Source organism: Rhinoderma darwinii, chromosome 5, assembly GCF_050947455.1.
Source record: "Rhinoderma darwinii isolate aRhiDar2 chromosome 5, aRhiDar2.hap1, whole genome shotgun sequence".
Classification (NCBI taxonomy): Eukaryota; Metazoa; Chordata; class Amphibia; order Anura; family Rhinodermatidae; genus Rhinoderma; species Rhinoderma darwinii.
Window position 1 is genome coordinate 96,290,291 of NC_134691.1, and position 26,007 is coordinate 96,316,297.

General features: G+C 40.1%; 1 protein-coding gene across 1 annotated transcript; it reads left to right on the plus strand.

Annotated features, from left to right (window-relative positions):
* The first annotated feature begins 691 nt into the window (after positions 1–691).
* On the plus strand, positions 692–23,142 carry LOC142651504 (desmocollin-2-like). The gene is made up of 16 exons (XM_075826313.1): positions 692–861; positions 4,660–4,744; positions 6,818–7,029; positions 7,618–7,734; positions 8,708–8,863; positions 10,508–10,652; positions 11,249–11,415; positions 13,148–13,282; positions 13,885–14,070; positions 14,824–15,083; positions 15,259–15,401; positions 17,020–17,247; positions 17,848–18,081; positions 20,358–20,479; positions 21,155–21,403; positions 22,864–23,142. The coding sequence occupies exons 1-16, from the start codon at positions 799–801 to the stop codon at positions 23,062–23,064; spliced, it is 2,703 nt and encodes a 900-aa protein (XP_075682428.1). The 5' UTR covers positions 692–798; the 3' UTR covers positions 23,065–23,142.
* Positions 23,143–26,007: the final 2,865 nt, after the last annotated feature.

A 26,007-nucleotide genomic window follows, 5' to 3' on the forward strand; every position in this document is an offset into this window, starting at 1 on the left:
AGGGCATGTTGCTTTTTTTTGTGTGACATTTCTGTTTTTTTTACCCATAGACTTCAATAGTAACATGCGGCTGGAGTCACAGGCAGTTTGTAGTTCAGTTTCTTGAGCCAGAGTCAGTTGTGGCTGTAAGGATATAGATTTTTTTTCTCTCAGATTCATTCTTGGCTTTGGCCCAAAAAACTGCATGTGTGATTGCAGCCTGTGTGACCTCGGTCTAAGCATGGGTTCACATTCTTTAGGCGCAGCATCAGTTCAGTCAGCGTCCTAATGTCCTATGGGATAAATAATGGATGTGTTCTGTTGAGAAGACACAGGAATGCCGCCGCCTCCTCCTCCCTTCACATTGCCGGGCCGTCTCTCCTGACTAGACCTGGACGTCGTGGTGACTCACGCAGCCGGGGACTTTGCCCTCCCCAGGTACAGAATATGACTCGCCCCAGAGTCACAGGAGGGAGTTGATAAAAGTTTATTTATGAAACTGGAGAGGCCCCGCCCGGCAGGAGGTCGCACCTCTACGGCTTCCACAAGGGAGGGGACAGGTGCGCAGTGTGATCAGGGAAGAAAAGGAAGACAGGAGCCGGAGTGTGCTGGAGGAGCGGCATTGTAAAGCCGCATACCCGACAGGAAAGACAGGCACAGCTCCATAGTCTGCTGCATAGACTGGGAGAGACGACAGGTAGCGGTCTAGCGGTCTATTCGTCACTGCCGCGGCGCTTGGGACCACTCCTCTGTCCCATCTTCTCTCCATTAGGAGCTTCTTAACCCTTCATCTGCCGCGTTCACTGAGACCTGCTCACCATGGGGTCCACATCATCATGCAGAGGATTGTTTATTACGGGCTGCTTCCTGGCACTGCTCCTGGTGAGTGCTTCCCCTTTAAGTGATCAGACGTTTTCATCATTCTGAGTATTCTTAGTATATAAAGCAATTTGGTCTTCTACAACTTTACTTGGAGATATCCAGTATCCTATCCCTGTATTACCTGTAACTATGAACTTTCATATTAATATAATATATATATATCAGGCCACTCCTCATACAGAAAACTTCTGGAAGTGATTCCAAGTCCCTATGTGCTACCTAGTGGCTGACCTGTGGAAATTACTGCTGATCCCTTTAGTTCTTAGGGTTGTATGGAGTTTGTAAGAAATGGACGTGTTTTCAGAAGTCCTTATTTCTTTAGCAAAGTAGTATAATAGGGATTTGGACTTACTGATGTAGCAGAGCTGTGTATGTCATTTAATCTAGCTTAATGCAGCCAGGTAAAATGACAGATACAGCTCTGCTCCATCGGTATCACAGCCATTGTCATTCAGTTCACTGTACGTTTTATAGTGTTCACCAGACACCGGAAGCGTTCTACCCCCTACGCGGAAGCGTTCTACCCCCTACGCGGAAGCGTTCTACCCCCTACGCGGAAGCGTTCTACCCCCTACGCGGAAGCGTTCTACCCCCTACGCGGAAGCGTTCTACCCCCTACGCGGAAGCGTTCTACCCCTTACGCGGAAGCGTTCTACCCCTTACGCGGAAGCGTTCTACCCCTTACGCGGAAGCGTTCTACCCCTTACGCGGAAGCGTTCTACCCACCACACGGAAGCGTTCTACCCCCCCCCCCTGCGCAGAAGTGTTCTACCCCCCCTACGCGGAAGCGTTCTACCCCCCCCTACGCGGAAGCGTTCTACCCCCCCCCCTACGCGGAAGCGTTCTACCCCCTACGCGGAAGCGTTCTACCCCCTACGCGGAAGCGTTCTACCCCCTACGCGGAAGCGTTCTACCCCCTACACGGAAGCGTTCTACCCCCTACACGGAAGCGTTCTACCCCCTACACGGAAGCGTTCTACCCAATACAGAGTCACGACAGGAAATATAATCGTGAAATGAGATTCTGTGGTTTTCGCGTGAAACGCTATTACTTCTGATACAAAGTGTCTTATTTCTATAACAGAACTTCTTTAACGTGACACATGGATTCTTCTTCCGCCAGGTTGTCTATTGTAGTGTTAATGAATGACTTGTATGTCTGGTTGTCATGTATCAGAAATGGCGCAATGACTACATTGATTCTTATGAACTGAGTTTAGCCGTAAATGTAAAATATTTGCGCACATGTACAAATACAACTACGTGGTGTTGGTCAGTGGTATAATCTGTATTGGACTCCATTTATAGTGTCCCTGTAGTTCTGCAGGATGTTCACTATTGCCGTGAGTTCTGCGCTGACATCTTGTGTTATTACCCAGCAGTGGAGAACTTTGCGTTCCCAACAGGCTATATACATGGCATCCTATCAACCAGGCTAAAAAAAAGATCCAAACATAGTAAACTTAGTCGAGTCCTATGTAAAACCACAGAAATCATGAGTTTGCCAAATGACAAACCCAGCACTGCTACATCTATACGTGCACAATGGATTTGTACAAGATTTAGTATTATAACGTTCTGTCAGAATATATGGCAAATATTTGCTTTTGTAGTCCAACTAGATATGTAATATACTTTGGTTAATGTGTGCCAGGGTTTAACCATTTGTATGCCCATTCCATTTATTAGTAGTGTAGATAGAGGTCAGAATGTAGTCATCTTTTTGTCATGAATGGATTTCATGGTCTTTCTTTCTGTTCTACGTGACAAAGTAAGGTTATTATGTGCTTGATTTGCTCTGAAATTCTTAGATTGTAATTTTTTTTTTTTATCACCCCCCCCCCCCCCAACAGAAAATATTTCAAGAATTTTAGTAGCTACTACACGTTCTCCGGCTGAGGCCATTGATGTAGCGACAGAGGGTCATATAGGACTACTCTTATCTGACACATTGTGATGCCACGGATATTGGCAATATTTGTGACCTATTGTTAAAATGTTGCACATCCCTTTATGAATGTGTCACTGGCTGGTGTCATGTACATCAGGTCTGGCCTGTTGTCTGTGTACGCCGTGTTTTTTTTGGCTAATAATACGGGGTGTAATGATATAATATAATATAACAGCTGCCTAGCCACATTGTCCATATTGGTGGTGAGGGAGTGATGCAGCACATTGATCAACATGTCACATCTTCAAGCACCATACGGGGCAGTTTTACTATTCTAGGCTCATTGATACATACGTTGTGTTTGGTATTTATATATATATAGAACCAGAAGGATGTGTTTCACATCTAGAACTTGGATTGGGGCACGTTACTAATACCTGATGGGGCCACAGTGGAGACCCTAAGACTATCGTCTTTCTCCTATGTTCTCGGTCCTGTGTTTCCTGACCTTCCTCCCATGTATTGATTGTGTATCATTATCTTATTGCTATACTGATAATATGACAAGACTTGATAGGTCGGTCAATGCTTGAGATGATTTTTGTGCCATCCACATATTACTGTACTTTTTTATAAAATAACCGTTTACATGGCTATAAAGTATGTTGTGTACCACTGGGCAGGGGCCTAGCTATAGGGGGTGCAGAGGTAGCGGTTGCACCTGGGCCCTAGTGAATGTGGGGGCCCAAAGCCCCATCTTCCACATAAGAAGATACCAGTATTATTAATAGCACGTGGTAGATGGGGGGGGGCCCTGTTATAGATTTTTGCATTGGGACTCAGGAGCTTAAATTTCTGCCTCTGCCTCTGGGTTTTATCTCTGGTCTACTACATTTTCTATTGGGGAGTTTCATGTACAGCCGTTCTCTAATATACTTCTGGTTTCTGTTGTTGGAATTGTAGACTAGGACTGCGATGGGAAAATGAAATCTTCTGCCTTTGTCTTGCTATTCTGCAGGCAGCTGTTTAAAGCAGAGAACTGAGGTGTATTGGGTTTAGGAATGAATTAAACATGGTGGACACCTACATGCAAGTTAGATCAGTGCAATCTGACATTTGCAGTGGCCCTCCCAAATTTTGTTTTTAAAGACCCCCATTAGAAACGAATGGAAGTATTTCGAGGCCAGCATCAAATTTCTGGCCACACCATCAACCTGGGTCGTGGCATTTGTCCAGCCCGGCCCTCCTCGAATATTTTATTGTACAGGGTTACAGAATATGTTGGCGATTTTATATCAATTAATAATTGCCTCTGCTCTTAGTATACATTGAGGAATCTTCACATACAGCCTTTCTACACACTCAAGTGTAGGTACGATAAAGGTAAACCTATTCTGTAATGGGATTAAATATACAAATAGATGGAAAAAAAGAAATTAATTCTTGATGTTTTTTACTCCCCGTTGAATTTTTGTCCCGGAGTGTTGATCTGGGAGGACATGCGTTGGCAGCGCTTATTTATGAATAATTGTGGACAATGGTCTGAATACCCTATTGAATTGCGTGCACGACTGCTTCTTTGTTTCCAGGGATGTCTAGTAAAATGATCTGCTGCTCTAAGGGAGTAATGCGGATTTCTTTCTTTCTGCGTTGCTTGGTCTCATGACCCCTACCACAGGTTACAGCAGAAAGACCAGCACTGACTCGCAGGAATGTGGGGGGTGGGCACTTGGGGAAGGAGACTGGCAAGCAGATTAAATCGTTTGTGATTTTAAAAAAAAAACAACTTTTGCCCATGTTTTGCTGCTCTGGTTTCTTCTCACACTTCAAAAATCGACTTTTATTACTCATGCTACGACTAGTACGCCTTAATTACACCTTATTTATGAAATTATTATTTATTTTAGCCATTGATCATCTTGGGAAAGTCATGCCACAAAGTGAAACTCACCGTCCCACCTGTTATCTCCTCTGGATCTATGGTTGGCAAAGGTGAGTTGGTTTCTGTACATACATACACACATATATATATATATATATATATATATATATATATATATATATACATTTTTATTAAAATATTGGTCAGTCAGGATACGAAGCTGCCTCTACACGGTTCAGTCAAATCATGGCTTATGCCATGATTTAGTGCAGCGATTTGGCAAAGATCACAGCAGAAACTGCACTGTGACTGCACCGCATGTATGGCAGTAGTCACAATTGTAGTTGTGCTGTTTCCTCTAACGTGTTTTTATTTCATTTGAATAGATGGCTGCATTATGCTGGTGTAGGCCTTGAAACCTGGGGGACATATGGGTTTGTGAGCCAAAGTGACTTCAAATAGTGTGTAAAAGTTTTCAGGTCATTGCTAAAGGCAGAGACACCACTGCATTTCTCTCAAAATTTCCACTAGCCGAGATGTAGCTGAGCTAACATAGTCCTTATAACAGCCACTAATTACACCTTGTTTGTATCAGTGGAAGAATATTTATATGACAATATTGCCACCGATCCAAACGTCATGCCTTTATAAAAATATCTTTTGTGTTACTTCACAGCAAATTTAAGTCCTAAATGAACATTTTATGAGAAAACTATTCGTCTACATGAAGGGGGGGGGGGGGGGGGCCCTACAGCTGGACTAGGTTTGGCCACATTCTTCTGCCACATACATGACGTGTACCTCTGGTTAATAGGAAGCTGCAAAGACGTAGATCCTTGTAGTCCCCATAAAGTAGCAATCATGGAGCACCTTTTTTTTTCAACTTTGTGTTGTGTTGTTCCTCTGTTATTCCTCCTGGAAATGTTTAAATACATTGATAAGGGCTTGTTAGAATTCCCCTTGTCAATTGGGTGTGGTCCCTACACAGTCTGACAGTGCCAGCACTAATTGGACAGTGTCAGGGTATGTAGGGACATTACCCATTGACAAGTGAAATGGAAACACCCAGTGATCAATTTATTCATGCAATTCCAGAAGGAGTAAAAGAGGAACGTCACAACAGCGTTCTAAGAAAAGAAGCTCCGGAATTGTTTTATGGAGAATGCAAGTAGTTAATAAAACGGACATGTCAGGCGGGCTGGTCCTCATCGATTCCTGTCAATACACCAGTATTAAAGTATTAGGTGGCTCCGTGCTTATCTTTCAACAGGTTTTCCATCCATAAGTGGTCGTCATACGTTTTTATAACGTTATGAACTACGGCTAACATCTCAAATCAGGATTGTACTGAGTAGATCCTACAAACCCAACGGACAAAGCATGATCTTCATGTAAACTTTCCTTTTAATAGGAAACTTTTTATTTAAAAATTTAATTAAATATCCGATAACCACAAACCACACTGAGAAAATGGCAGCCTGTATACAAGTCCATCGAAACCCAGTTACTAATTTCCCAAATGCTTTGAGCGCTGAGGGTTGTTTCCGGCGGTCTAAGATAAAACCAACACTTTCGCTATAATATGAAGCTTTTGTTTGAAATAAAACTGCGACATTTATAAGGCCCTTTTTTTTTGCAGGCAGAAATTTTGAGGCCGATTTTGGCCTGCCTGCAAATTCTTGCTGCCATTTTCGTAGCGTTTTTCTCCTGTGTTCATTGAGCGCCGCAGGCAAAAAACGCAGTTAAAAACACTTTCTCTGCTTCCCATTGATTTCAATGGGAGGTCAGAGGCGGAGCAGCGTCACGAAAGAGCATGCCGCTTTGTTTTACCGTGAGCAGATAAAAACCACCGCAGAAAAAAACTCTTGCCTCCCATTGTAATCAATGGGAGGCAGTTTTTTGCCCTTCCGACGCGGTTTCCGCGTCAAAATCCGCGTGAGAAACTCTAAACAGGGCCTAATACATCTTCATGTCAATGTGGTAGTGACGCGTGAAGACCACAGACTAATGTCACATGTAAGCTATGCATTGGGAGAAACCTATCCGATCGTATAGAAATCCATGATATTTTGCAACGCTATTGGGTAAAACCTATACAATTCACTACATGTTTCACGTATGGATTTTATTTTTATTTATTTTTTTCTCCTAATTTTGGCTTTTTTTTTTTTTTTTTTCACTAGTAAGCTTGAAATCCTGTATGCTTCCCAATGATGTTGTCGGTGGAACAAACAATCCGGATTTTATTGTTGAACATGTGGATTCCCACTACGCCATATATTCTACTAAGCGTATCACGATGCCTGATCACGCATTGTCATTTGGAATCATTCTCATGGATACGACTACCCTGACTGAAAAGATTATTCATGTTAAGCTTGTAAATGACGCAAAGGTAATTCCTCCATTTTTACTTTGGGGAAGTTTCTAACTCGCATGAAAAGTAGAGATAATGGGTTGTAAGAAATGCCATCCCCTCCTTTAGTCTGATGCCATCTGGTGTGCCACTGAGAATGAAGGTACCGGTAAGTCAGTGGGGATGGAAACTGAATCTGGCCAAAGACAACACGTTACGATATATTTGCATTAAACCGCTTATAGACTTGCTGTGACCTGAACTATTTGTCATCAAAGAATTGTTGGCTCATTACCATGAAACGCTAGGAGTGAAGTGCGAACAATAGTCCGCAGAGAACGCCCGGCCGGCAGAAGACTCTGCATCTAAGGAGACTGATCCCGGGAATGGCCATTTCATCAATTCCGTAGCCTTTTCAGAAGGTTCCTCTAAACTGCAGGCAGCATTGCTGCAAAACACAGAGGATTGCATATAAACGGTTAACTAGTGTTTGGGGAGTTTCCTGCACTTACATTTTAACTACATATACGTTTAAAGTGTAGAAGTACCCTAGAAATCCAGTCCTTTTTTTTTTTTTCCTGGAATCTATTCCTGTTTGTGCTTTAATATTTGTTCTGCATTTTTCAGGCTGGTAAAAAGAGACATGTCCGAGAATTATTAAGACGTACAAAAAGAAGATGGCGTCCTATGCCCTTTTCAGTCCATGAGAACTACAGAGGAAAGTATCCAGCCCATGTTCAACAGGTACAATCTATAGCATAATCTCCGACTCTAAAAATACACACATGCTATAGCCATCTGACGTTTACCTGCAGGCAGACCATTGCCAACATTTTTGACTGCCTACATCTATACTAAAGCCTTGTTACACAGGCATACATGTATCGGCAAGATTAATGCCTCCGGGCATTGTCATGACGGATCACTTTGTGCATCTAGAGCAGTAGCTTCTTGAAAGTTGAAACTGGACACGAGCAATATTTCTTCTAAAATGAACAATTTGGGAAACAAAATATATTTTTCGTGTTCATCTAATAAGGACTCCGACATGATCAGGATGTTTTTTTTTTTTTTCGTTTTTTTTTATGCCTCTGGAAGTAAACCATGAATATTTACTGTACATTCATGTCATAATTTTATCTGATAAATTAAAACTCTTCCGGGTCACTTGAAATATTAGTCACAAGGCTGTATACTCTGTTTTAATAGTATAGTAGAAATGTTTTTAGCAAATACCCCAAAAAAAGTATTCTAATAAGATTCCTATTTGGTGACAGTAGGGGATTGCTTACACAGAAGTTCTCTTTTATACATAGTAACATATAAGATCAGAACCTCCCCCCTATTACAGGCAGGAGTGGAGAAGTCACAGAGGATTCAAGTTTCCTGTGGACGGCGACGTAATTTACTGTTTACACAATATATAATGTTTTATTTATCTTCTCTGCTATGGAAAAGCATTGTGGGAAACTTAGTCTAAGACTGACTCTTAAGTGCCACCTGCTGTTCCTTCCTGAGAGTGCTGCTGCCTCATAGCGATTTGAAGAATATTGGTGAACCCAAGCCACTCATTTTTCATTCATTATACAGTGTTTACCTCTGCCCTCACCTAAGCTAAAGGGTGTACAAAAGCTCAAGACACGCAATGACTGTGTGTGTGTGTGTGTGTGTATATATATATATATATATATATAATTTATTTTTTCTTCTCCTGCAGATCCAATCTGATACTCAGGTAGACTATGAGATCTTATACTCTATCACGGGACAGGGAGTAGATCAGCCACCCTTTGGGTTGTTTACCATAAATGCTGAAACCGGTGATATATATATTACTGCACAAGTTGATCGTGAACAATATCCTATTTTCAAGGTAGGTTTGTTTTTCCCCCTCTTTATATTTCCATTTAATTACAGTAAATATTTTCAAAAGGATTGGAAGTTTCTGAATAGAAACCGTAATTGTTTATATCCAGTCACTGAAAACCTGCCCTTGTCATTTATTGTCCGTCTGTTGGACATGATCAGGATATTTTTTGTTTTTTTAAGCCTCTGGAAGTAAACAATGAATATTTACATTCACCCACTGCAAGCCGAGATATTGAAATACAGATTTAATCAGAAACTTGAATCCCTTTTTATTCGACAATGATGAAACCAGTATTCCCATCTTAGACATATATGTGATATACACAGGATACGTTATAAATGTCTGATCGATATGGGTTCCTCCTTCGGAACCTGCACCTATCTCCAGAACAGTGGTCCCTGGAATACGTTCCGTCTGGTGAGGCGGACGCTCCTCGCCACATCTAGGAGGAGAGCAAATGAAGAGGTTGCCGGGATTATGGAAACAGCAGAGCCATACAAGTGATTAGGAGTTATGGAAACAGTGGAGAACAGTAGGCTCTGCTGTTTCCGTAACCCCGGCCACCTCTTAAACTTGCCCCTCGCCTCACCAGATGGGATGGGGTTCGGGGACCCCTGTTCTAGAGATCGGTGCGGGTCCCAGAGGTGGAACCCATATCCATCAGACACTTATGGCATATCCTGTGGATATACCATGAATGTCTAACATGGGAATTTATGCTTTTACAGGAATTTAAGGGGTTGTTTCTTCCAAAATCAGCGCCACACCTGTCCACAGGTTGTGTGTTATTGAAATTCCATCCCATTCTCTGCAATGGAGCAGAGCTGCAATACCAGACAAAAACCGTGGACAAGTGTGGCACTGTTTTTGGAAGAAAGCAGCAATGTTTTTCTAATTCTGTACAACCCCTTTAAAGAATGTGCTGCTAATGCCTTGGTTCTAGATACCACAGGACCGTTTCCGAGGTCTTGTGGAGTCCATGCCTCGATGAGTTATTGTGTTTTTTTTTTTTGTAACCCGAGGGTGACCTACACAATATTAGGATGGTGGTTTTAAAGGGGTTTTCCAGGGATACAGAATGTTTGTACTAATACTCTGTCAAAATTAAATAGACTTCCTAATATGCATTGTGTCAAATATCGGAGCGCGCTTGTTCCTATTCATTCTACCTCTGGCCAACCGGAAGTTCTGCTTTTCATTCTATCGTTTTTTTGCTTCGACACGCCCGTGCTTGTGTTATTATGCAGACAGACCTGTGTCGATACCTCACTGAGTATCGACACCGGTCTGTCATTAAAGCTAAAGCAAACCATGAACGGCGCGGGCATTGAGGAGGCTGTGGACCAATAGGATGCCTCAAACCCAGGACTTCTGACGTACACCCAGGTTTGAGGCATCCTATTGGTCCACAGCCTCCTCAATGCCTGCCACGTTCGTTCATTCTTTAATTATTCTTCAATGGCCGCCCCATTTTCTTCGTGTTCCTTCATATAAATCCATGTTCGTGCACTGCGCACTGCAAAAATTGTGTCTCCCTGGAAAACGCCTTTTTAATGTTTATGGCTGATCGGTATGGGAAGCATATGCACTTTCTGCACGTGCATTTTCTATTTTTTTTTTTAAATAGTTTATCTATTTTACTTCTAGCTTATGGCTTATGCAAAGACTAGAGATGGGTATGCACCTGAATCTCCACTCGACCTGGATATCTTAGTAGAAGATGACAACGATAATGCTCCTGTTTTTACAGAAGAGACGTTTTGTGCAGAAGTTCTAGAGCATAGCAAAGTTGGTAAGTCAAGAGTTGTTTTTTTTTTCTTTTATTCACTTTATTTCATCCATCGCATTGATGCTTTTGTATGTTCTTATAAATGCAACCATACAAACACTATCTAACGTTATAATTTATAGAAGCGAGGTGCAATCTTGTATATGGGCACGTTAGCATGTGCACGTAAGTACATTTGGCAAAAACATCTAATGGGACATTTTAATTACGCATAAATGCCACTTGTTGGAGAAGAATGAAGCACAGTAGGTGTAGCATTCATATACAGGACTATGCCGTTCTTGAGCAGCCAATTAGCCGACCGACCTAATAATTACTGCTGCTTAGAATCGGTGGTTCGGAGAAGTGAGAATTGTGACACAGGTTTCCTCCCATTTGGCTTCATGTGGGCTTGGGCACTTTACCGAGAAACACAAACTCCTTTGATTTAGAATTTGGCAAGGGTGCAAACTCAGACCCAGCAGTTGGTATCCTCTGATATTTTGTTACAGCACTTCACTAGATTAATTTAAGGTGGATTTCCTTTTTTAAAGTAGCATTATATTTGTTTTGTTTTTAATGGTTTTTTTTCATTTGTTGTGTTTTTTTTGTTTGTTTAGGGAGTGTTGTCGGAAGGGTAAATGCGACAGACAGAGATCAACCAGGCACAGCGCACACCCTGCTAAGATATTATCTTATTCAACAAATTCCTCCATCGCCTATTATGTTTAACATAGATCCAAAATATGGCATAGTCACTACATATTCAAACAAGCTGGACAGAGAGGTACTACATTTTCTTATGATACAGGAGTTTCTAAATTTACAGCATGGAATATACAGCAATAGGACAGAAGAAAATGAAGCTTTGATTAGGTTCCAGTGGACTTGTGATTTCAGTTACGGACTTCAGAAGAGTTATAAGACCTGCCATTTCCAGCAACACATTATATAAGAACATTTATTGTATGCTTAAAGAGGCTCTGTCACCAGATTTTGCAACCCCTATCTGCTATTGCAGCAGATCGACGCTGCAATGTAGATTACAGTAACGTTTTTATTTTTAAAAAACGAGCATTTTTGCCCAAGTTATGACCATTTTCGTATTTATGCAAATGAGGCTTGCAAAAGTACAACTGGGCGTGTTGAAAAGTAAAAGTCCAACTGGGCGTGTATTATGTGTGTACATCGGGGCGTGTTTACTACTTTTACTAGCTGGGCGTTCTGATGAGAAGTATCATCCACTTCTATTCACAACGCCCAGCTTCTGGCAGATCACGCTGTGTCGTCACTCACAGGTCCTGCATCGTGTCGGCACCAGAGGCTACAGTTGATTCTGCAGCAGCATCAGCATTTGCAGGTAAGTAGCTACATCGACTTACCTGCAAACGCCGAGGCTGCTGCAGAATCATCTGTAGCCTCTGGTGCCGATGTGTCCTTGCTCGTCTGACACGATGCAGGACCTGTGAGTGACGTCACAGCGTGATCTCTCGAGAACACGCTGTGTCTGCACTGCCAGAAGCTGGGCGTTGTGAAGAGAAGTGGATGATACTTCTATACACAACGCCCAGCTAGTAAAAGTAGTAAACACGCCCGATGTACGCACATAATACACGCCCAGTTGTACTTTTACTTTTCAACACGCCCAGTTGTACTTTTGCAAGCCTCATTTGCATAAATACGAAAATGGTCATAACTTGGCAAAAAATGCTCGTTTTTTAAAAATAAAAACGTTACTGTAATCTACATTGCAGCGCCTATCTGCTGCAATAGCAGATAGGGGTTGCAAAATCTGGTGACAGAGCCTCTTTAAATACATTATATAGGAAACGGGTTACAAGGAGTTCATATAAGATGACTTTCACACAATTAACCCTTTGATACACAGTGTTTCTCCTCCTTCTGAAGGAAACTGCTTGTTTTCATATATTTCCAGTGGAGGATCGCATGAAGGTCTTCCTATCCGATTTCAAACTAGAGTATCCGTGTGTCTAAACCCAGATCAAACGACACCCCCTTTCCTTAGTGTGTTGGCATTCTTACTGGTATTTTATAGTGTAGGAGTTGAGATCAAGTGGTCTTTTTAACTCCTTGGTAAGGCTTAAAGTCAGTAATATTGGGTTCTATCCCCTAAGGCCTGTTTCCCGGACTGAACGTATGCTGTAACATTGTTTTCAGTACGTGACCGTATTCCTGCGTGGAGGCAGGGACTCCTAGTATCATCGTGATCTATGATGCTACGAGTCCGAATCCCCGAACTATATTCAGATCAGGAAATACTGCCGATGTGTTTAAAATCTGTTTTCAGATTGGGAAAAACCGGCCTATGGCAGAGAATCGTCTTGAAGGTTTTAAATTAAAAAAAAAAATGTATACAGTTTTGTACTCTATATATAAAAAGAGGATAAATAGGAGTACATGCCAATAAATTGTTTTATAGGTTCTTAGTTTGTAACTAAAGAAAATATAACTTGATTTCATATCTTGACTTTTATGCTATATCTATGCTTATGTTTTAGATTCAAGACCAATACACGCTTTTAATTGAAGTCCGCGATATGGATGGTGGTCGTGGCAGTTTATCTTCCACTGGAACAATGTCTGTAACTGTCCTTGATATCAATGATTATGCACCAGCTTTTATTAAGCAATCAGTAAGTGTTTTAGCATTTTACATTTAGTAGCTAGTATAAGTTATTATTATTATTATTGGGCCTGTAGAATAAGGCTAAAGTATGATACAGCTTTAGAATTGATGAATGTATTTGGATAAATCTATCAAACCCAGAAACCAGTTTCTATTAAATCTAGTAATTTAGTTTACTATTGGTTATATTTATTATATACTAGGGATCTGCAATAATAACATTTCTTTAACATAATTCGCATTGATAGTGATTAGAACCTGCAGAGAGGTAGTTAACGTCAAATTCCCTTTGGCTGATGTTGGGTCAACAAGGTGAAAATGGGGAATTTGAAAGTGCTACCATGGATACAGAGGGAGCATGAGGGCTAACTTTGTATATTCGGTTATATGGCAGGATTGTTGTTAATGGAATTTCTTAATAAAATATTGTACATTTTGCAAAACACCTGCAACCTGGTCATCCGTGACGTTCGTCTGGAGAATCCTAATTCCAGAGTAGTTTGCTACAGAAAGACTGCAAAGATGTACTGCAATTTGTGAGTGCATCATCTTTTTATTTCCATGTCCTGTAATATGCATTTACTATTTTCTTCTGCTTTTGTCCATCAGTATCAGGTAGAAGTAAATGAAAATGAAAGTGGAATAGTCATACTGAGGATCCCTATAGTGGACAACGACCTGACTAAGACGCCAAACTGGAGGGCTGTGTTCTCTATCACACAAGGAAATGAGTTGGGTCATTTCAATATAACTACTGATCCCAACACAAATGAGGGACTACTCCACGTTATAAAGGTAAATTATCCATATTTTATGTAGTGGTGTTCGTTTTTATGGACATACTATTACTTTTTCACTTACATCTTTGTTGAATACAAATAAGTTATTTAAATATTCATATCCTCTGAACTAAATGTAGGACATCTCTTAATTAAAGTTTTTTTTTTTCTTTACTTCCCAGAAACCGTGCTACTCCTGTCCATTCAATGTGTCTGATATTGATATCCACTTAAATGCAATTGAGGTGCAATACCTCACACAGCCTAAGGAAAAGAGTGGCACCGTTTCTAGGGGACAAAGCAGATCTCCCCCCCCCCCCCCTAATCTTGTGCAACCTCTTTCAAGAAGGGTTACTTATATAGATTTATAATGATCACCCCCAAAATATTTTCCGTAAGAGCCAATTGGGGAAGCGAGGCATGGTATCATTTGCATAGATTTGGTAACTGAATAGATTTTGACTGGCTCTTATCAGCCATTCTTTCGTTGTTTTAAGTGTTCGTTTATTTTCATAAAATTATGGCAAAGCAGAACTTCCTAAAAGGTAACCTGATGATTTATCTGGTGTAACGCTTATCTCCGCTACGATCTGATGCACAGGGAATCCTAAGTCGCGCAGAGGTACTGTGTAAAAAGCCCAATCTAAATAACTATGGGAGAATGTAATGGATATGCAGTGCATCATGTGCTTGACCTGCACTAGGTTTGATAGTGATTTCAAATGCAGACAACTGTGATAACGTCGTATTAATTTTCCTCTGCATTTAGGGAATAAACTATGAGGAATACAAAAGATTTCTTCTACAAGTGGCAGTTGCTAATGAAGTGAGCCTTATAACACAGTCTGGGACAAAAAGCAGTGGTGTAAGCACCATTCCAGTTACAGTCATTGTAAAAGATGTGGATGAAGGACCAGAGTGCCAACCCCCAATTAAAGAACTTCGCATGAAAGAAAATCAGACTGTTGGAACTTTCGTTGTGGAAATGCCAGCATTTGACCCTGAAACTAAAAGCAGTTCTGGAATTCGGTATGTCCTCTCCTTTATTTCAATGATATATTTCTAAGACATAAAGTCCATCTATTTGTCATTTTAGGTTTCTCTAAACTTAATATTAACATTAACCATGTTTCTTCTTGTGCACTTTTTTTTTTTTTTTTGCCTTTTGACTTCAGTGTGTTGACAACAAAATGTTTTATTGCAGGTACAATATTCTGTCAGATCCGCTGTCCTTGTTTAACATTGATGGAAATACAGGTCGGATAACAACAGCAAAAGTTATAGATTATGAGTCAAAAGCAATTCCAACCCATCAATACAATTTAACACTTTTGGCAACTGATCAAAGTAAGCCTTTCTTCCTTTTTGGTAGCAATGTTTGTTTTTATTAATGACAGCGGATACACACTGATGTATTCCATAGAAATATGTTGATTAATTGTGGAGGAATGATGTCAAAAGTTTAGTTTGCTTAAACTTTTTGTGATTTTTGGATATCGCACAGCATACAAGAGACCCACTCCATGGAAGATCATGGAAACTTAAAGGAGGCAGGGCAGGAGATGGCATAACATAATAAACTAACAGATACTCTTACCCTGGCTATTGAGCGACGCATCAAAGGGGTTAAACAGGTGGATTTCTATCCGCCCTCGGGAGCGGTGCTGCTCCAAGCCCTCCGCTACCGGAGCTGAGAGCATGGAGTTTTTCCTTTTCACGGCGCCGCTTATTTATTCTGATGCAGCGCCGTGAAAAGGCCCAGAATAAAGCCCGTTAGTGGCCTCCGTGAAAAGGCGTATTGGCGGTCACTAACGGGTTAAAGAGGCCCTGTCACCGGTTAATAACTGCCCTATCTGCTACCTAATCTAATAGGCGCTTTAATGTAGTTAACTACTGGTTTTTGTTTTGAAAAACTTTTATTTGTGACCAAGTTATGAACATTTTAAGATTTATGAAATATTTTTCTTAATGCACAACTGGTCATTGCTTTACTTTTCACCAATTGAAAAGTAAAGCATGCTGTGCTGTGGATCAAGCTGGGCTGGAATGAAGAGAAGTGTATGACTTGGGCATTAAGAACAAATTTGAATAAATCTTAAAATATTCATAATTTGGTCAAAAATAAACATTTTTCAAAAAAACAAAACTGCTCTCTACATTAAAGGGCCTATTAGATTAGGTAGGAGATAAGGCAGTTATAAACTGGTGACAGCCTCTTCAATGTACTGACCTATCTGTATACCAGTACATTAGTCTGTATACTGATAGTACACAGGCAGTTGTTGGGACATACCTCAGTATGCCCAAATCTGGTCAGACAGCCCTAAAGTTCCTTCAATAGACCCCTGGCTGTCTTCCCATATATGTTATGTCTCTCGATCGCAGCACAGGGATTCCCTGTGCTAATTTTCACTGTGAATGCCATGGGCTGGTTTGATCACGGCGTTCAAGGGAATAGCGGTGGAGATCAGAGGTTTCTCTGATCCCCACCATTAGAGCGAGGCTGCGGCTATGTAATCCAGCCATTGGCCCGCGCCTGATTCCATGCGCACACACTTGTTGTGCACGCGCCATCAGAATGCGGCCGCTCAGCTTCGTATCGAAATACATGAATCCATAGTATTGAATGCCATCAAAATAGCATCGATATTTCGATGCATTGTGCAACCCTAGATCTGGGAAGATATTTTATCATCTGAAAGTAAACTATAAAGGTTCTCATTAAATGACAGGAAACATAGATTTTGAAAACTCTAAAGAATTGATTCAGAAAGTATATTGGAAAATTATATATCTTTTTTTTTTTTTTTTTTGTTAAATTAATAAGCTTAATACACGTTTTAGCTGAATGCAGATATTCTAATTCACAAAGTTTATTTTTGATATAAGTTTTGCTATGAACTGTGGCTGTAATTTCTGGGTAAGTGACTACTCTTAATTTTAATTTCATTCCCTTTACAACTAGGTGGCAAATCTGGTACCTGTACACTATTGATGACTATTGAAGATGTGAATGACAACATTCCAACCGTACCAAGAAGTGAATTAACTATTTGCCGAACTGGCAGATCATATGCAACGGTTGAAGCAACTGATGACGACAGTGTGCCTCACAGCAAACCTTATTTCTTTTCATTGGATAACAATAAAGATACAACTATCACAAACAAATGGCGCATCGTTTCTCAGGATGGTATGTACTGTATTAGTTGGTGTGTTTTATGCAATTTATTTATGTATAAAAACCTTTCTCACAATCGCTTAGTACTACAAAATTCCTCTAGTGTTGCATATTTGCTTAATAGTGTGTGGCCAAATGCTTTTTACTTGCCCAGCTCATAGGTGGTAGTACCTAGTCCTGGGTGAAAAAGATTGGCTACGGCCTCGTTCACATCTGCAATGGTCTTTCCTCAGAGGGGCAAAACAACTAAAATGCCGAAAGTGCCGGTTCAGTCGTATAATAGATACCATCGGCACCAGCAGAACTCCTTGACTTTTTAATGGGCTCTATTGGGTTTCCATCGTCCGTTGTTTTGCTGGAAACAATCGTGCAGCTTGCTGTGCTATTGTTTCCGGTATTTTCGGACTGATCTGTGACTGAGGCCCCTAACGGAACCTCGAATGCAGATCTGAACCATGTCAAATAACTTAAAATATTGTTATAGTTGAAATTTCTTACTTGGAATTGCATTCCTTTTTTTTTTGTTAACGTGACATTTGTTACGCACAAACATAATAAAACAATGGTATTGAAGAAAATAATTAACCTTATTCATATTTCTCTTATCTCTAGGAAGTACTGCACGTATAGAAGAAGTCAGTGACCTTCCACTTGGAAGTTATGTGGTTCCATTAAAAATAGTTGATAAGCAGGGTTCTGGCTCTACACAGGAGATTGTTGTGCGAAAATGTGATTGCTTCGATAGTCTTTCTTGCTCCAGCCGATTATCCGCTAATAATGTGTCTCTCGGAGGTCTGGCTATTCTTGTGATGGTCCTGTCAGCGCTGTTGTTTGCTTTACTTCTTTGTAAGTATATTTGTGTTCTTACCTACTCCATTAAGCTACATAAACCATTCCTTGTAAAAGTATTCACCCACTTGGTATGTTTCTAATTTTTGTTGCGTTCATACCTTGAAATGGATTTTGGGGGGGGGGGGGGGGTTGTACCATTTGATTTACACAACATGTCTACCACTTTGAAGGTGCATATTTATTTATTTTTTTTATTCTAATTTTTTTTTTTACTGTGACGCAAACAATAATTAAGACCATAAACCAAGAGCTTTAATGTGCGTAAGTATTCACCCGCTGCAAGTCAATACTTTTTGTGGAGCCATCTTGTTCTGCAATTACAGATGCAAATCTCTTTGGTTATGTGTTAGCTTAGCACATGTAGACTTTGGGATTTTTGCCAATTTTCCAGGAAAGAAAGTTCCAAGTCCTACAAATTAGATGAGTTGTGTTGGTGTAGAGCAGTCTTCAAGTCATGCCACAGATTCTCAATTGGATTGAGGTCTGGGCTGTGACTAGTCCTTTGTAAGGCATTTAAACGTTTCCTTTTAAAACCAATCCAGTGTAGCTTTAACAGTAAATTTAGAGTTCTAGAAGGTGAACCTCCATCGCAGGATCAAATCTCTGGCAGACCGAAACAGGTTTTTCCCAAGAATTGGTAAGGACCAAAAAAAGATTTCTAGCACTAGTCCAAATTCTAGAATAAAAGCGACAAATTTTAAAAAGTCAGAAAACATTCCTAGGAAGGACGCTTCTGCGTTTCTAGCTAAAGAGCCCTTAGTCGTCTCAATCCTGACCAGATTTCCAGTCTCTGCGGATGAATAGCCTCCCCATCGCATGATGCTGCCACCACCATGCTTCACTGTGGGAATGGTGTTCATGGAGTGATGGGGAAGTGTTGAGTTTGCGCCAAACGGTGTTCCCCATAATGGCCAAAAAAAGTCTCATCTAAAGTTTTAGTCTCCTCTGACCAGGTAACCTTCGTCCATGTGTTTGAGGAGTCTGCCACGTGCTGTTTGGCCAACCTAAAACGTGTTTTCTTATATTCTTACAAATCTCTGATTAATGCCATTCTTGCCCAGTCTGAATTTTGGTGGGCGCCTTCTCTTGTCAGCTTTGTGGTCGTGACATATTTTTTCTATTTTGTTATAATAGATTTAATGGTGCTTCATGGAACGTTCGAAGTTTAGGATAATTATTTTTTTTATGACCCAGCCTTGATCTATTCTTCACGACCACTTAGTCCCTGACCTGTTTGGGGAGCTCCTTGGTCTTCATGTTTCTTGCTTAGTGGTGTTGAAGACTCGGGTCTTTCAGAACAGGTGTATTTATACAGACGTCATGTGACTGATCATGTGACACTTTGATCGCACACAGGGGAACCTTGTACAACTAATTTTGACCATACCTCATTTAGGGGTTTCATAGAAAAGGGGGTGAATACATATGCACTCGCAACTCTTCTGGTTAATTTTATTTTATAAACTGGGCATTTATTTTTATTCCACTGTAACAGTTTGGACTTTTTTTTTTTTTCTGGTGCATTACATAACCTGGAATTAAGACGTATTTTAAATTTAGATTTTAATGCAGAAATACCAAGGGGTGGGGGTGTGAATACTTCGTCAGGCACTGTAGAATAAAAGTGGGTATGTATTTTTGTATGGAGACCATACAATAAAAAAAAAACAATGGTAGTTGAGGTGGAAAATGCCCTGCCATAATCTAGAGAATTAATCCGATAATCCTTAGAGGTCAGAATGAACCAAACTGCTACAGAGGTTGAACTTATAGGGTTTGCCTGGTATAGAAAACCCATTTTTAAACACGAAGGGGTCCCCCATTCAGGACCCTCTTCTATTAGCCATAGCTGAGAGGAGCTACAAAGAGCATCTCTTGCTCTGAGGATCATGCATTTCCCAGACAGCCCCTTGACTTTAATAAGACCTGTGTAATGTTTAATTTCATGATATGGCACTGTAGAGAAATTAAAGGGGATTTTCAGTTCACCCACAAAAAATATATAACTTGCATCCATTTCCCCATATGTAGACAACTAGGGCCACATCAGTAGTCAGAGTCCAAGGCGAAAATAAAAATATTGCTCAATTTATCTTTCCTGAACCTACTATATCATTAAACTATGGTGAAAATTGGACAATTATAATTCTAACCCAAAAACTGCTGCAGCCAGGAAAATGCTTGTGATCTGTAGAACTAAAGGGGTAGCACTACCATAGACTACTGTCTTTGTGGATCATAAACATAGAATTATTTTCTATGGCCCATAGGTTTGTTGATGGCCTGCCTATGTGGTTCTGGAGCAGCTTTATCTAAAACTGGATTCCCTGATGACGGACCACAGCAAAACCTACTTATAAACAACACTGAAGCGCCTGGAGCGGATGTTATGGTGAGTGCATACAATTATTTTTATTTTTTTTGAGTGAAAATGTTTCCCATAGCTACAAGTTGCATTAAGTTATGTAGAGCAGGCCACAACACAAGTGCTTATCTTGATGGCTAAAGTGTCCATCCTATTGTACCAATATTTAAAGGGATTGTCCAGTTTCAGCAAATTAATGTTCTTCTTTATATTTTTAAAGTTATACACTTTTCTAATATACTTTCTGTATATTGGACAGAATTTTATCCACTGGAAGTAAACCATGAATGTTCCTACTGAGTAACAACAAGTAGAGCTCTTGAAAATCATAAGCACTTAATAAAAAAAAATGTATATTGGAAAATTGTATAACTTTTTTTTTTAAATTTATATAAAGAATGACATTCATTTGCTGAAATCGGACAACCCCCTTAAGTATAAAGTTAAAACTCTATAAACTGAGCTTATTTGAAATGGCATGTAGTTTGTGAGTTAGCGTTCTTGTATAACAATCAGAAATTATAACTTCTATGTGATTTTTTTTGTTTTGTTTTCTTTTTACCTATAAAGCGATTATGAAATGTGCTCTGGCCCCTCTGACTAACCGCAAAACTATTGAATAGACAAAGCTTGTAGTTTCTAGTTTTGTAAACCCACTAACTCGAAGATGATTGGGTATTTAGTGATTTCTTTCTCTTACAGGACGCCAATTTCAAAGTCCCTGTGATCCTGGTAAATCCGGTAACTTCTGGACGTGCTCCATCGGGTTCACATGAAAGCGGACAAAATGGACAACACATAACACAGACTATGAAAACAACACATGGGCGTTTAGACCAACCTGGTGGTAGACAGACATTGCAGTCTCATAGAGAAGGATATCACACGATGGAATCCGGCAGACACGCTTATGGAGAATGGCATAGTTTTGTGAACACTCGTCTTGGAGATGTAAGTATCTGCTTATGTGTAAAGGCCCTTTTTTAGATGGTCCGATATTGGCCATGAAAACAAGCTCCGGTTGACTATACAGCACGTCGATTGGCGCTCATTTTCTCCAGTCACAAGGAGCAGTGATTGGTAATGTATGGGGTTTGCATTTGCATCATGTCGGCAGCACGTCTTCGTGTTTACACATTGAGACATGCTGACTAGCGACCATTTCATTGGCTTCATAAGGGGGATTTCACACTGTGCGACTTTGCCGTGGTTTTGGCTGCACGGCCGAAAAAACGCACCGAAAAACACATGCATATTTTTACTGTGACATTTAGCTGCGCAGCCAACACACAGTGTGAATACGCCCTAAAAGATCCGATCAGCCGGTGAACGAGCGTTTGCCTGTTTTAAACAGGGCAATGATTGGCAGTGAGCGTTCATATGAATGCTCGATAAACCGATCATTAGCTCGTGTAGAAAGGGCCTTAAAGGGATTATCCAGGATGTGATTTTTTTATTTTATTTATTAGGGGCTGGAAATGAATAAATAAGCAATACTTGCCTAGCCTTGCCCCCGCCGATCCAGCACTGTCGCTGCGGCGGCACTCCCAGTGGATGTTTACATGCACTTGGCATGTGACTGTTGCAGACAATTAGAGGTCTCTGATTGGCTGCAGCAGTTATAGCCCTAGCTCGCCTGCTACGCTGCTACCGTAACTGCCATTCACTACTATGGGACTAAAGGAAACCTGGCTACGCAGTTTTCTCCTTCATGATCGAAAATCACTCGCTTCAGCCGCAGCACAGAGTGGTAGAGCAGGGTTTAGGGGACCTCGTTCTAGAAATGGGTGCGGGTCTCAGAGGTGGGACCCGCATCGATTTGACATTTGTGGATATGCCATAAATGTCCCTGATGGGGAAACCCCTTTAAGATCTATATATTTATATATATATTTTGACAATGTGCCAGGTGGCCACTTTCAAAAAGTCCATAAACCCCTGGCAGAAAAAGGGTTTCTGCCTACCCACATGGGCAAAGTTGTGGCAAATGTGCTAGTGTGTCTGCAGCTCGAAGGTGTCGTAAAATCTGGCGCATCTTTGTGCAGTTAGGCGCATTCTTGTTAAACCGGATGTTTGTGCCTTATTCGATGTGTTTTAAGTGTTCAGAAAAAGGGGTAACTGAAAGGGGCTTGTCTTAAGATGTGCCATCGCTCACTAAAAAGTGGCACAAAATTCTGTTGCAAGCTTCCAAATCAAAGGTGGTATAAAAAGGCGAAAAGTGTCTAGCAGGTCTACTAAGATTTATCATGCAGCATTCACCACGGTGATGAATTTGGTGTATCTTCTGACTGCCTTGTATTCGTTTACACGGTCTAAATCTTAGACTACATTAATACATCTGCCCCATTGTACTTTCATCAATTTCATGGTCTTTAAAAAAGGTTTAATATATTTTAAATCTCCATTGACAGAAATTATACATGTGCGGCCAAGATGAAGAACATCAACATGGTGAGGATTATGTTGTGCCATACAACTATGAGGGAAAAGGGTCTGTGGCTGGATCTGTAGGCTGCTGCAGTGAACTTCGAGGAGAAGAAGACAGAATGGACTTTTTAAATCAATTAGAGCCTAAATTCAGGACATTAGCAGAAGTCTGTGCAAAGAAATGAGTTCGCATTATGTCCACAAGTAGTAATTCTTCTAAAATTTTAAATTCCTACAACATCCTTAGGTTAGTCATTTAGAACTCTTTTATGTAATCATTTTTTTTCCCCCCAAACAACTTATCAAAGTCTGATATAAAGGAAACTTGTGCTGTAGAAACCATTTTTTTAACATTGGTTTTATGTGAAATATTGCTACAATATCAAATTTCATATTGGCTTTAAATTATGGTCTTCTTTCCAAAAATTAGAATAGAAAATACATTTTAGATTTTATTTTTTTTATACATTGCCCAGTTTTTTGTCTTTTTTAGGGTTTTGAAATGACTTTTGTTCTCCGGATGATGTATTACGTGTCTCTGTATATTGCGTTTTGTTGCAGTTCGTAACACCAGTCAAACATTATTTATCAGATTTGTTTAACACCAAATCCAGTTCAGCACAAAGTTATAATAGTTGTGGTTCTTTTTTTTTGTATAGCTTTTAACTAACAATTACTGCTTATGTTTTTATCACAGAGGAAGAGTAGGGTTTTCTTTCTCACATATCTAATGTAATGTAGGTATTTCATTTTTAAGATGCTGCACCTTATCAGAATTTTTTTTAAATTGAAATTATTAGAAATCGCTAGGAAAATTTTGAACGAATGATTTTGAAATTTAGTACACTTTGGCAGAAACTTTTTATTTTCTTTTGTTCTATTTATATTTGTGTAGCATACATTGTACTTGAGAGCTAGTATCCTGTTGTTGTATGTGATTAAAAAAAAAAACAGGAAAAATACACTCATTAATGGGCCATTGGCTGTAAACTGTTTAAGTCAAAAAGCATAACTTGAAGGCCCCAATGCAAAGTTTGTAACGGGGCACCTAAACTATCACACATGATTTATAGTACTGGTTTCCTCAAATGGGACTGAGGGAGCTTTTGGGCTTAAAGACCCTGGTATGACCGCAACCTTGTTACTACACCTGGTCACATGTGAAGTTGTGTGACACTATATAAATTACAATGATTGAATCAAATTTAAAACTCCTTTCCTGCTGTCAAAATATTTCATTGATTTAGGCCTTGTTCACACAGCGCTCAAAAAAAGAAAGACGTGTAAAAAGCGCTTCACAAAAAACACTAGCGTTTGATGGGTTTAATGTACAGGTGTCTCCTCTTTGACACGTTTAACGCATTTTTGGGCCCGTAATTAGGACTCTCATTGACTGTGGGAATTAGGCGCAAGAATTTACCTGATTTCTTTTTTTACACAACGCGTTTTTTTAAATACGCGCGCATAAAAAAAACACATCTTATGCAATGCGTTTTTTCCATTGATATCAATGGGAAGCTTAAAGCATGCGGTTTTTGGTGCGTCAAATAAACTCAGTGTGAACAAGGCTTTTTTGTATTTTTATTCTCCAATGTAAATTGCACTGGTATTTAAATAGATAGTTTGTAAGTATACAACTTCTGTGGGATTAAGATTAATTGTGGAAGTGATGTCTAAACTAAATTGTACACTTTGTGCATTGAGCTTACTGAAACGGGAAAGTGTATTTTTTTTTTTTTTGTTTTTTTTTCCATTGTTGCTTGCAAAGTTTTACTTTTGTAGATGTTAACCAAATTTAAATCATTGCTTAGAATACAAAATGTACAGTGTTAAAATATTTTTGTAAGAATACGCTTTTTTAATAACCATTTTTATTCTTAGATTGTCATGTAAGAAAATACTGCATAATGTGTGTGAATTGGCTCCAGACTGTTTAGTGATTTAAGGGGGTTTCCCGGGTTTCGTGTAAATAAGCAATCCCTGTATAATAAAGCCTTCTGGAACATTCCAATATATGTTTTTGTTACAAATCCTCAGAGTTCTAGTAATCCAGGAGCTAACTAAACAATACACCAACTTCTCACAGCTGAGCGGTGGATAAAATTGTATTAAGGCTGGATTTACACGAGCGTGTGCGTTTTGCGCGTGCAAAAGGCACTTAACCGCTCCGTGTGTCATCACCATATGATGCGTGGCTGCGTGATTTTCGCGCAGCCGCCATCTTTATGACACTCTGTATGTTTGTAAACCAAAAAGCACGTGGTGCTTTTCTGTTTTCATTCATATGCTTTACTGCTCTTGCGTGAATCACGCGAGTCACACGGAAGTGCTTCCGTGTGCTGCGCGTGATTTTCACGCACCCGTTGACTTCAATGGGTGCGTGATGCGCGAGAAACGCACAAATATAGGACATGTCGTGAGTTTTACGCAGCGGACACCCACTCCGTAAAAATCACGGACTGTCTGCATGGCCCCATAGATTAACATAGGTCCGTGCGAGGTGCGTGAAAACCACACGCGTTGCACGGACGTATTACACGTTCGTCTAAATAAGCCCTAATTCTAACTAAATACAAAATCAGCAACACAAATCTTCCTCCTGTCCTGCTACAATAGATCAGTGAGGCTACATGCACACATTGCATATTTTTCACATTTAATTCCACATCAAAACTGCAGATGAATGCAGGTAAATTCCAGACTTAAAATTACAGGTTTTTATGTGGAATTTACATTTTGATGTGGATTATCTACTGTGGCTTTGGTTTTAAAAAAAGATAGTTTTGAGACGGAAACGCTAGATACATTGACATGCTGCGGATGCGGAAAAATTCTGCAGCATGGAGATGAGATTACTTGAAAGCTCATTTACTTTGTGGTACTGTTATGCTTCGGATGTGGCGCAAAATAAATTGGCTCTGCAAATGCTCACGTAATCCGCTTCATGTGGCCGGAAAGTAAAATCCATCACTGTAGAAATTGTGTAGACACCTTTCAGCTGTGAACAGGACTAGGTCTGTACGGGTTTGTAGTCAGGCTGTAGACCAGAATGTTTAATTCGCTGACAGCCAACTGAGATCTTGAAAATGGTGAGGAGTTAAAGCACACATTATCTTTTAGGTTTTACA

Excerpts from the sequence above, each read along its gene's own strand:
- LOC142651504 (XM_075826313.1), top strand. The coding sequence starts at position 799 with ATGGGGTCCACATCATCATGCAGAGGATTGTTTATTACGGGCTGCTTC. Across the intron at positions 10,653-11,248 it reads TCTAGAGCATAGCAAAGTTG|GGAGTGTTGTCGGAAGGGTA; the intron begins GTAAGTCAAGAG and ends TTGTTTGTTTAG. Across the intron at positions 18,082-20,357 it reads GTTGTTTGCTTTACTTCTTT|GTTTGTTGATGGCCTGCCTA; the intron begins GTAAGTATATTT and ends TATGGCCCATAG.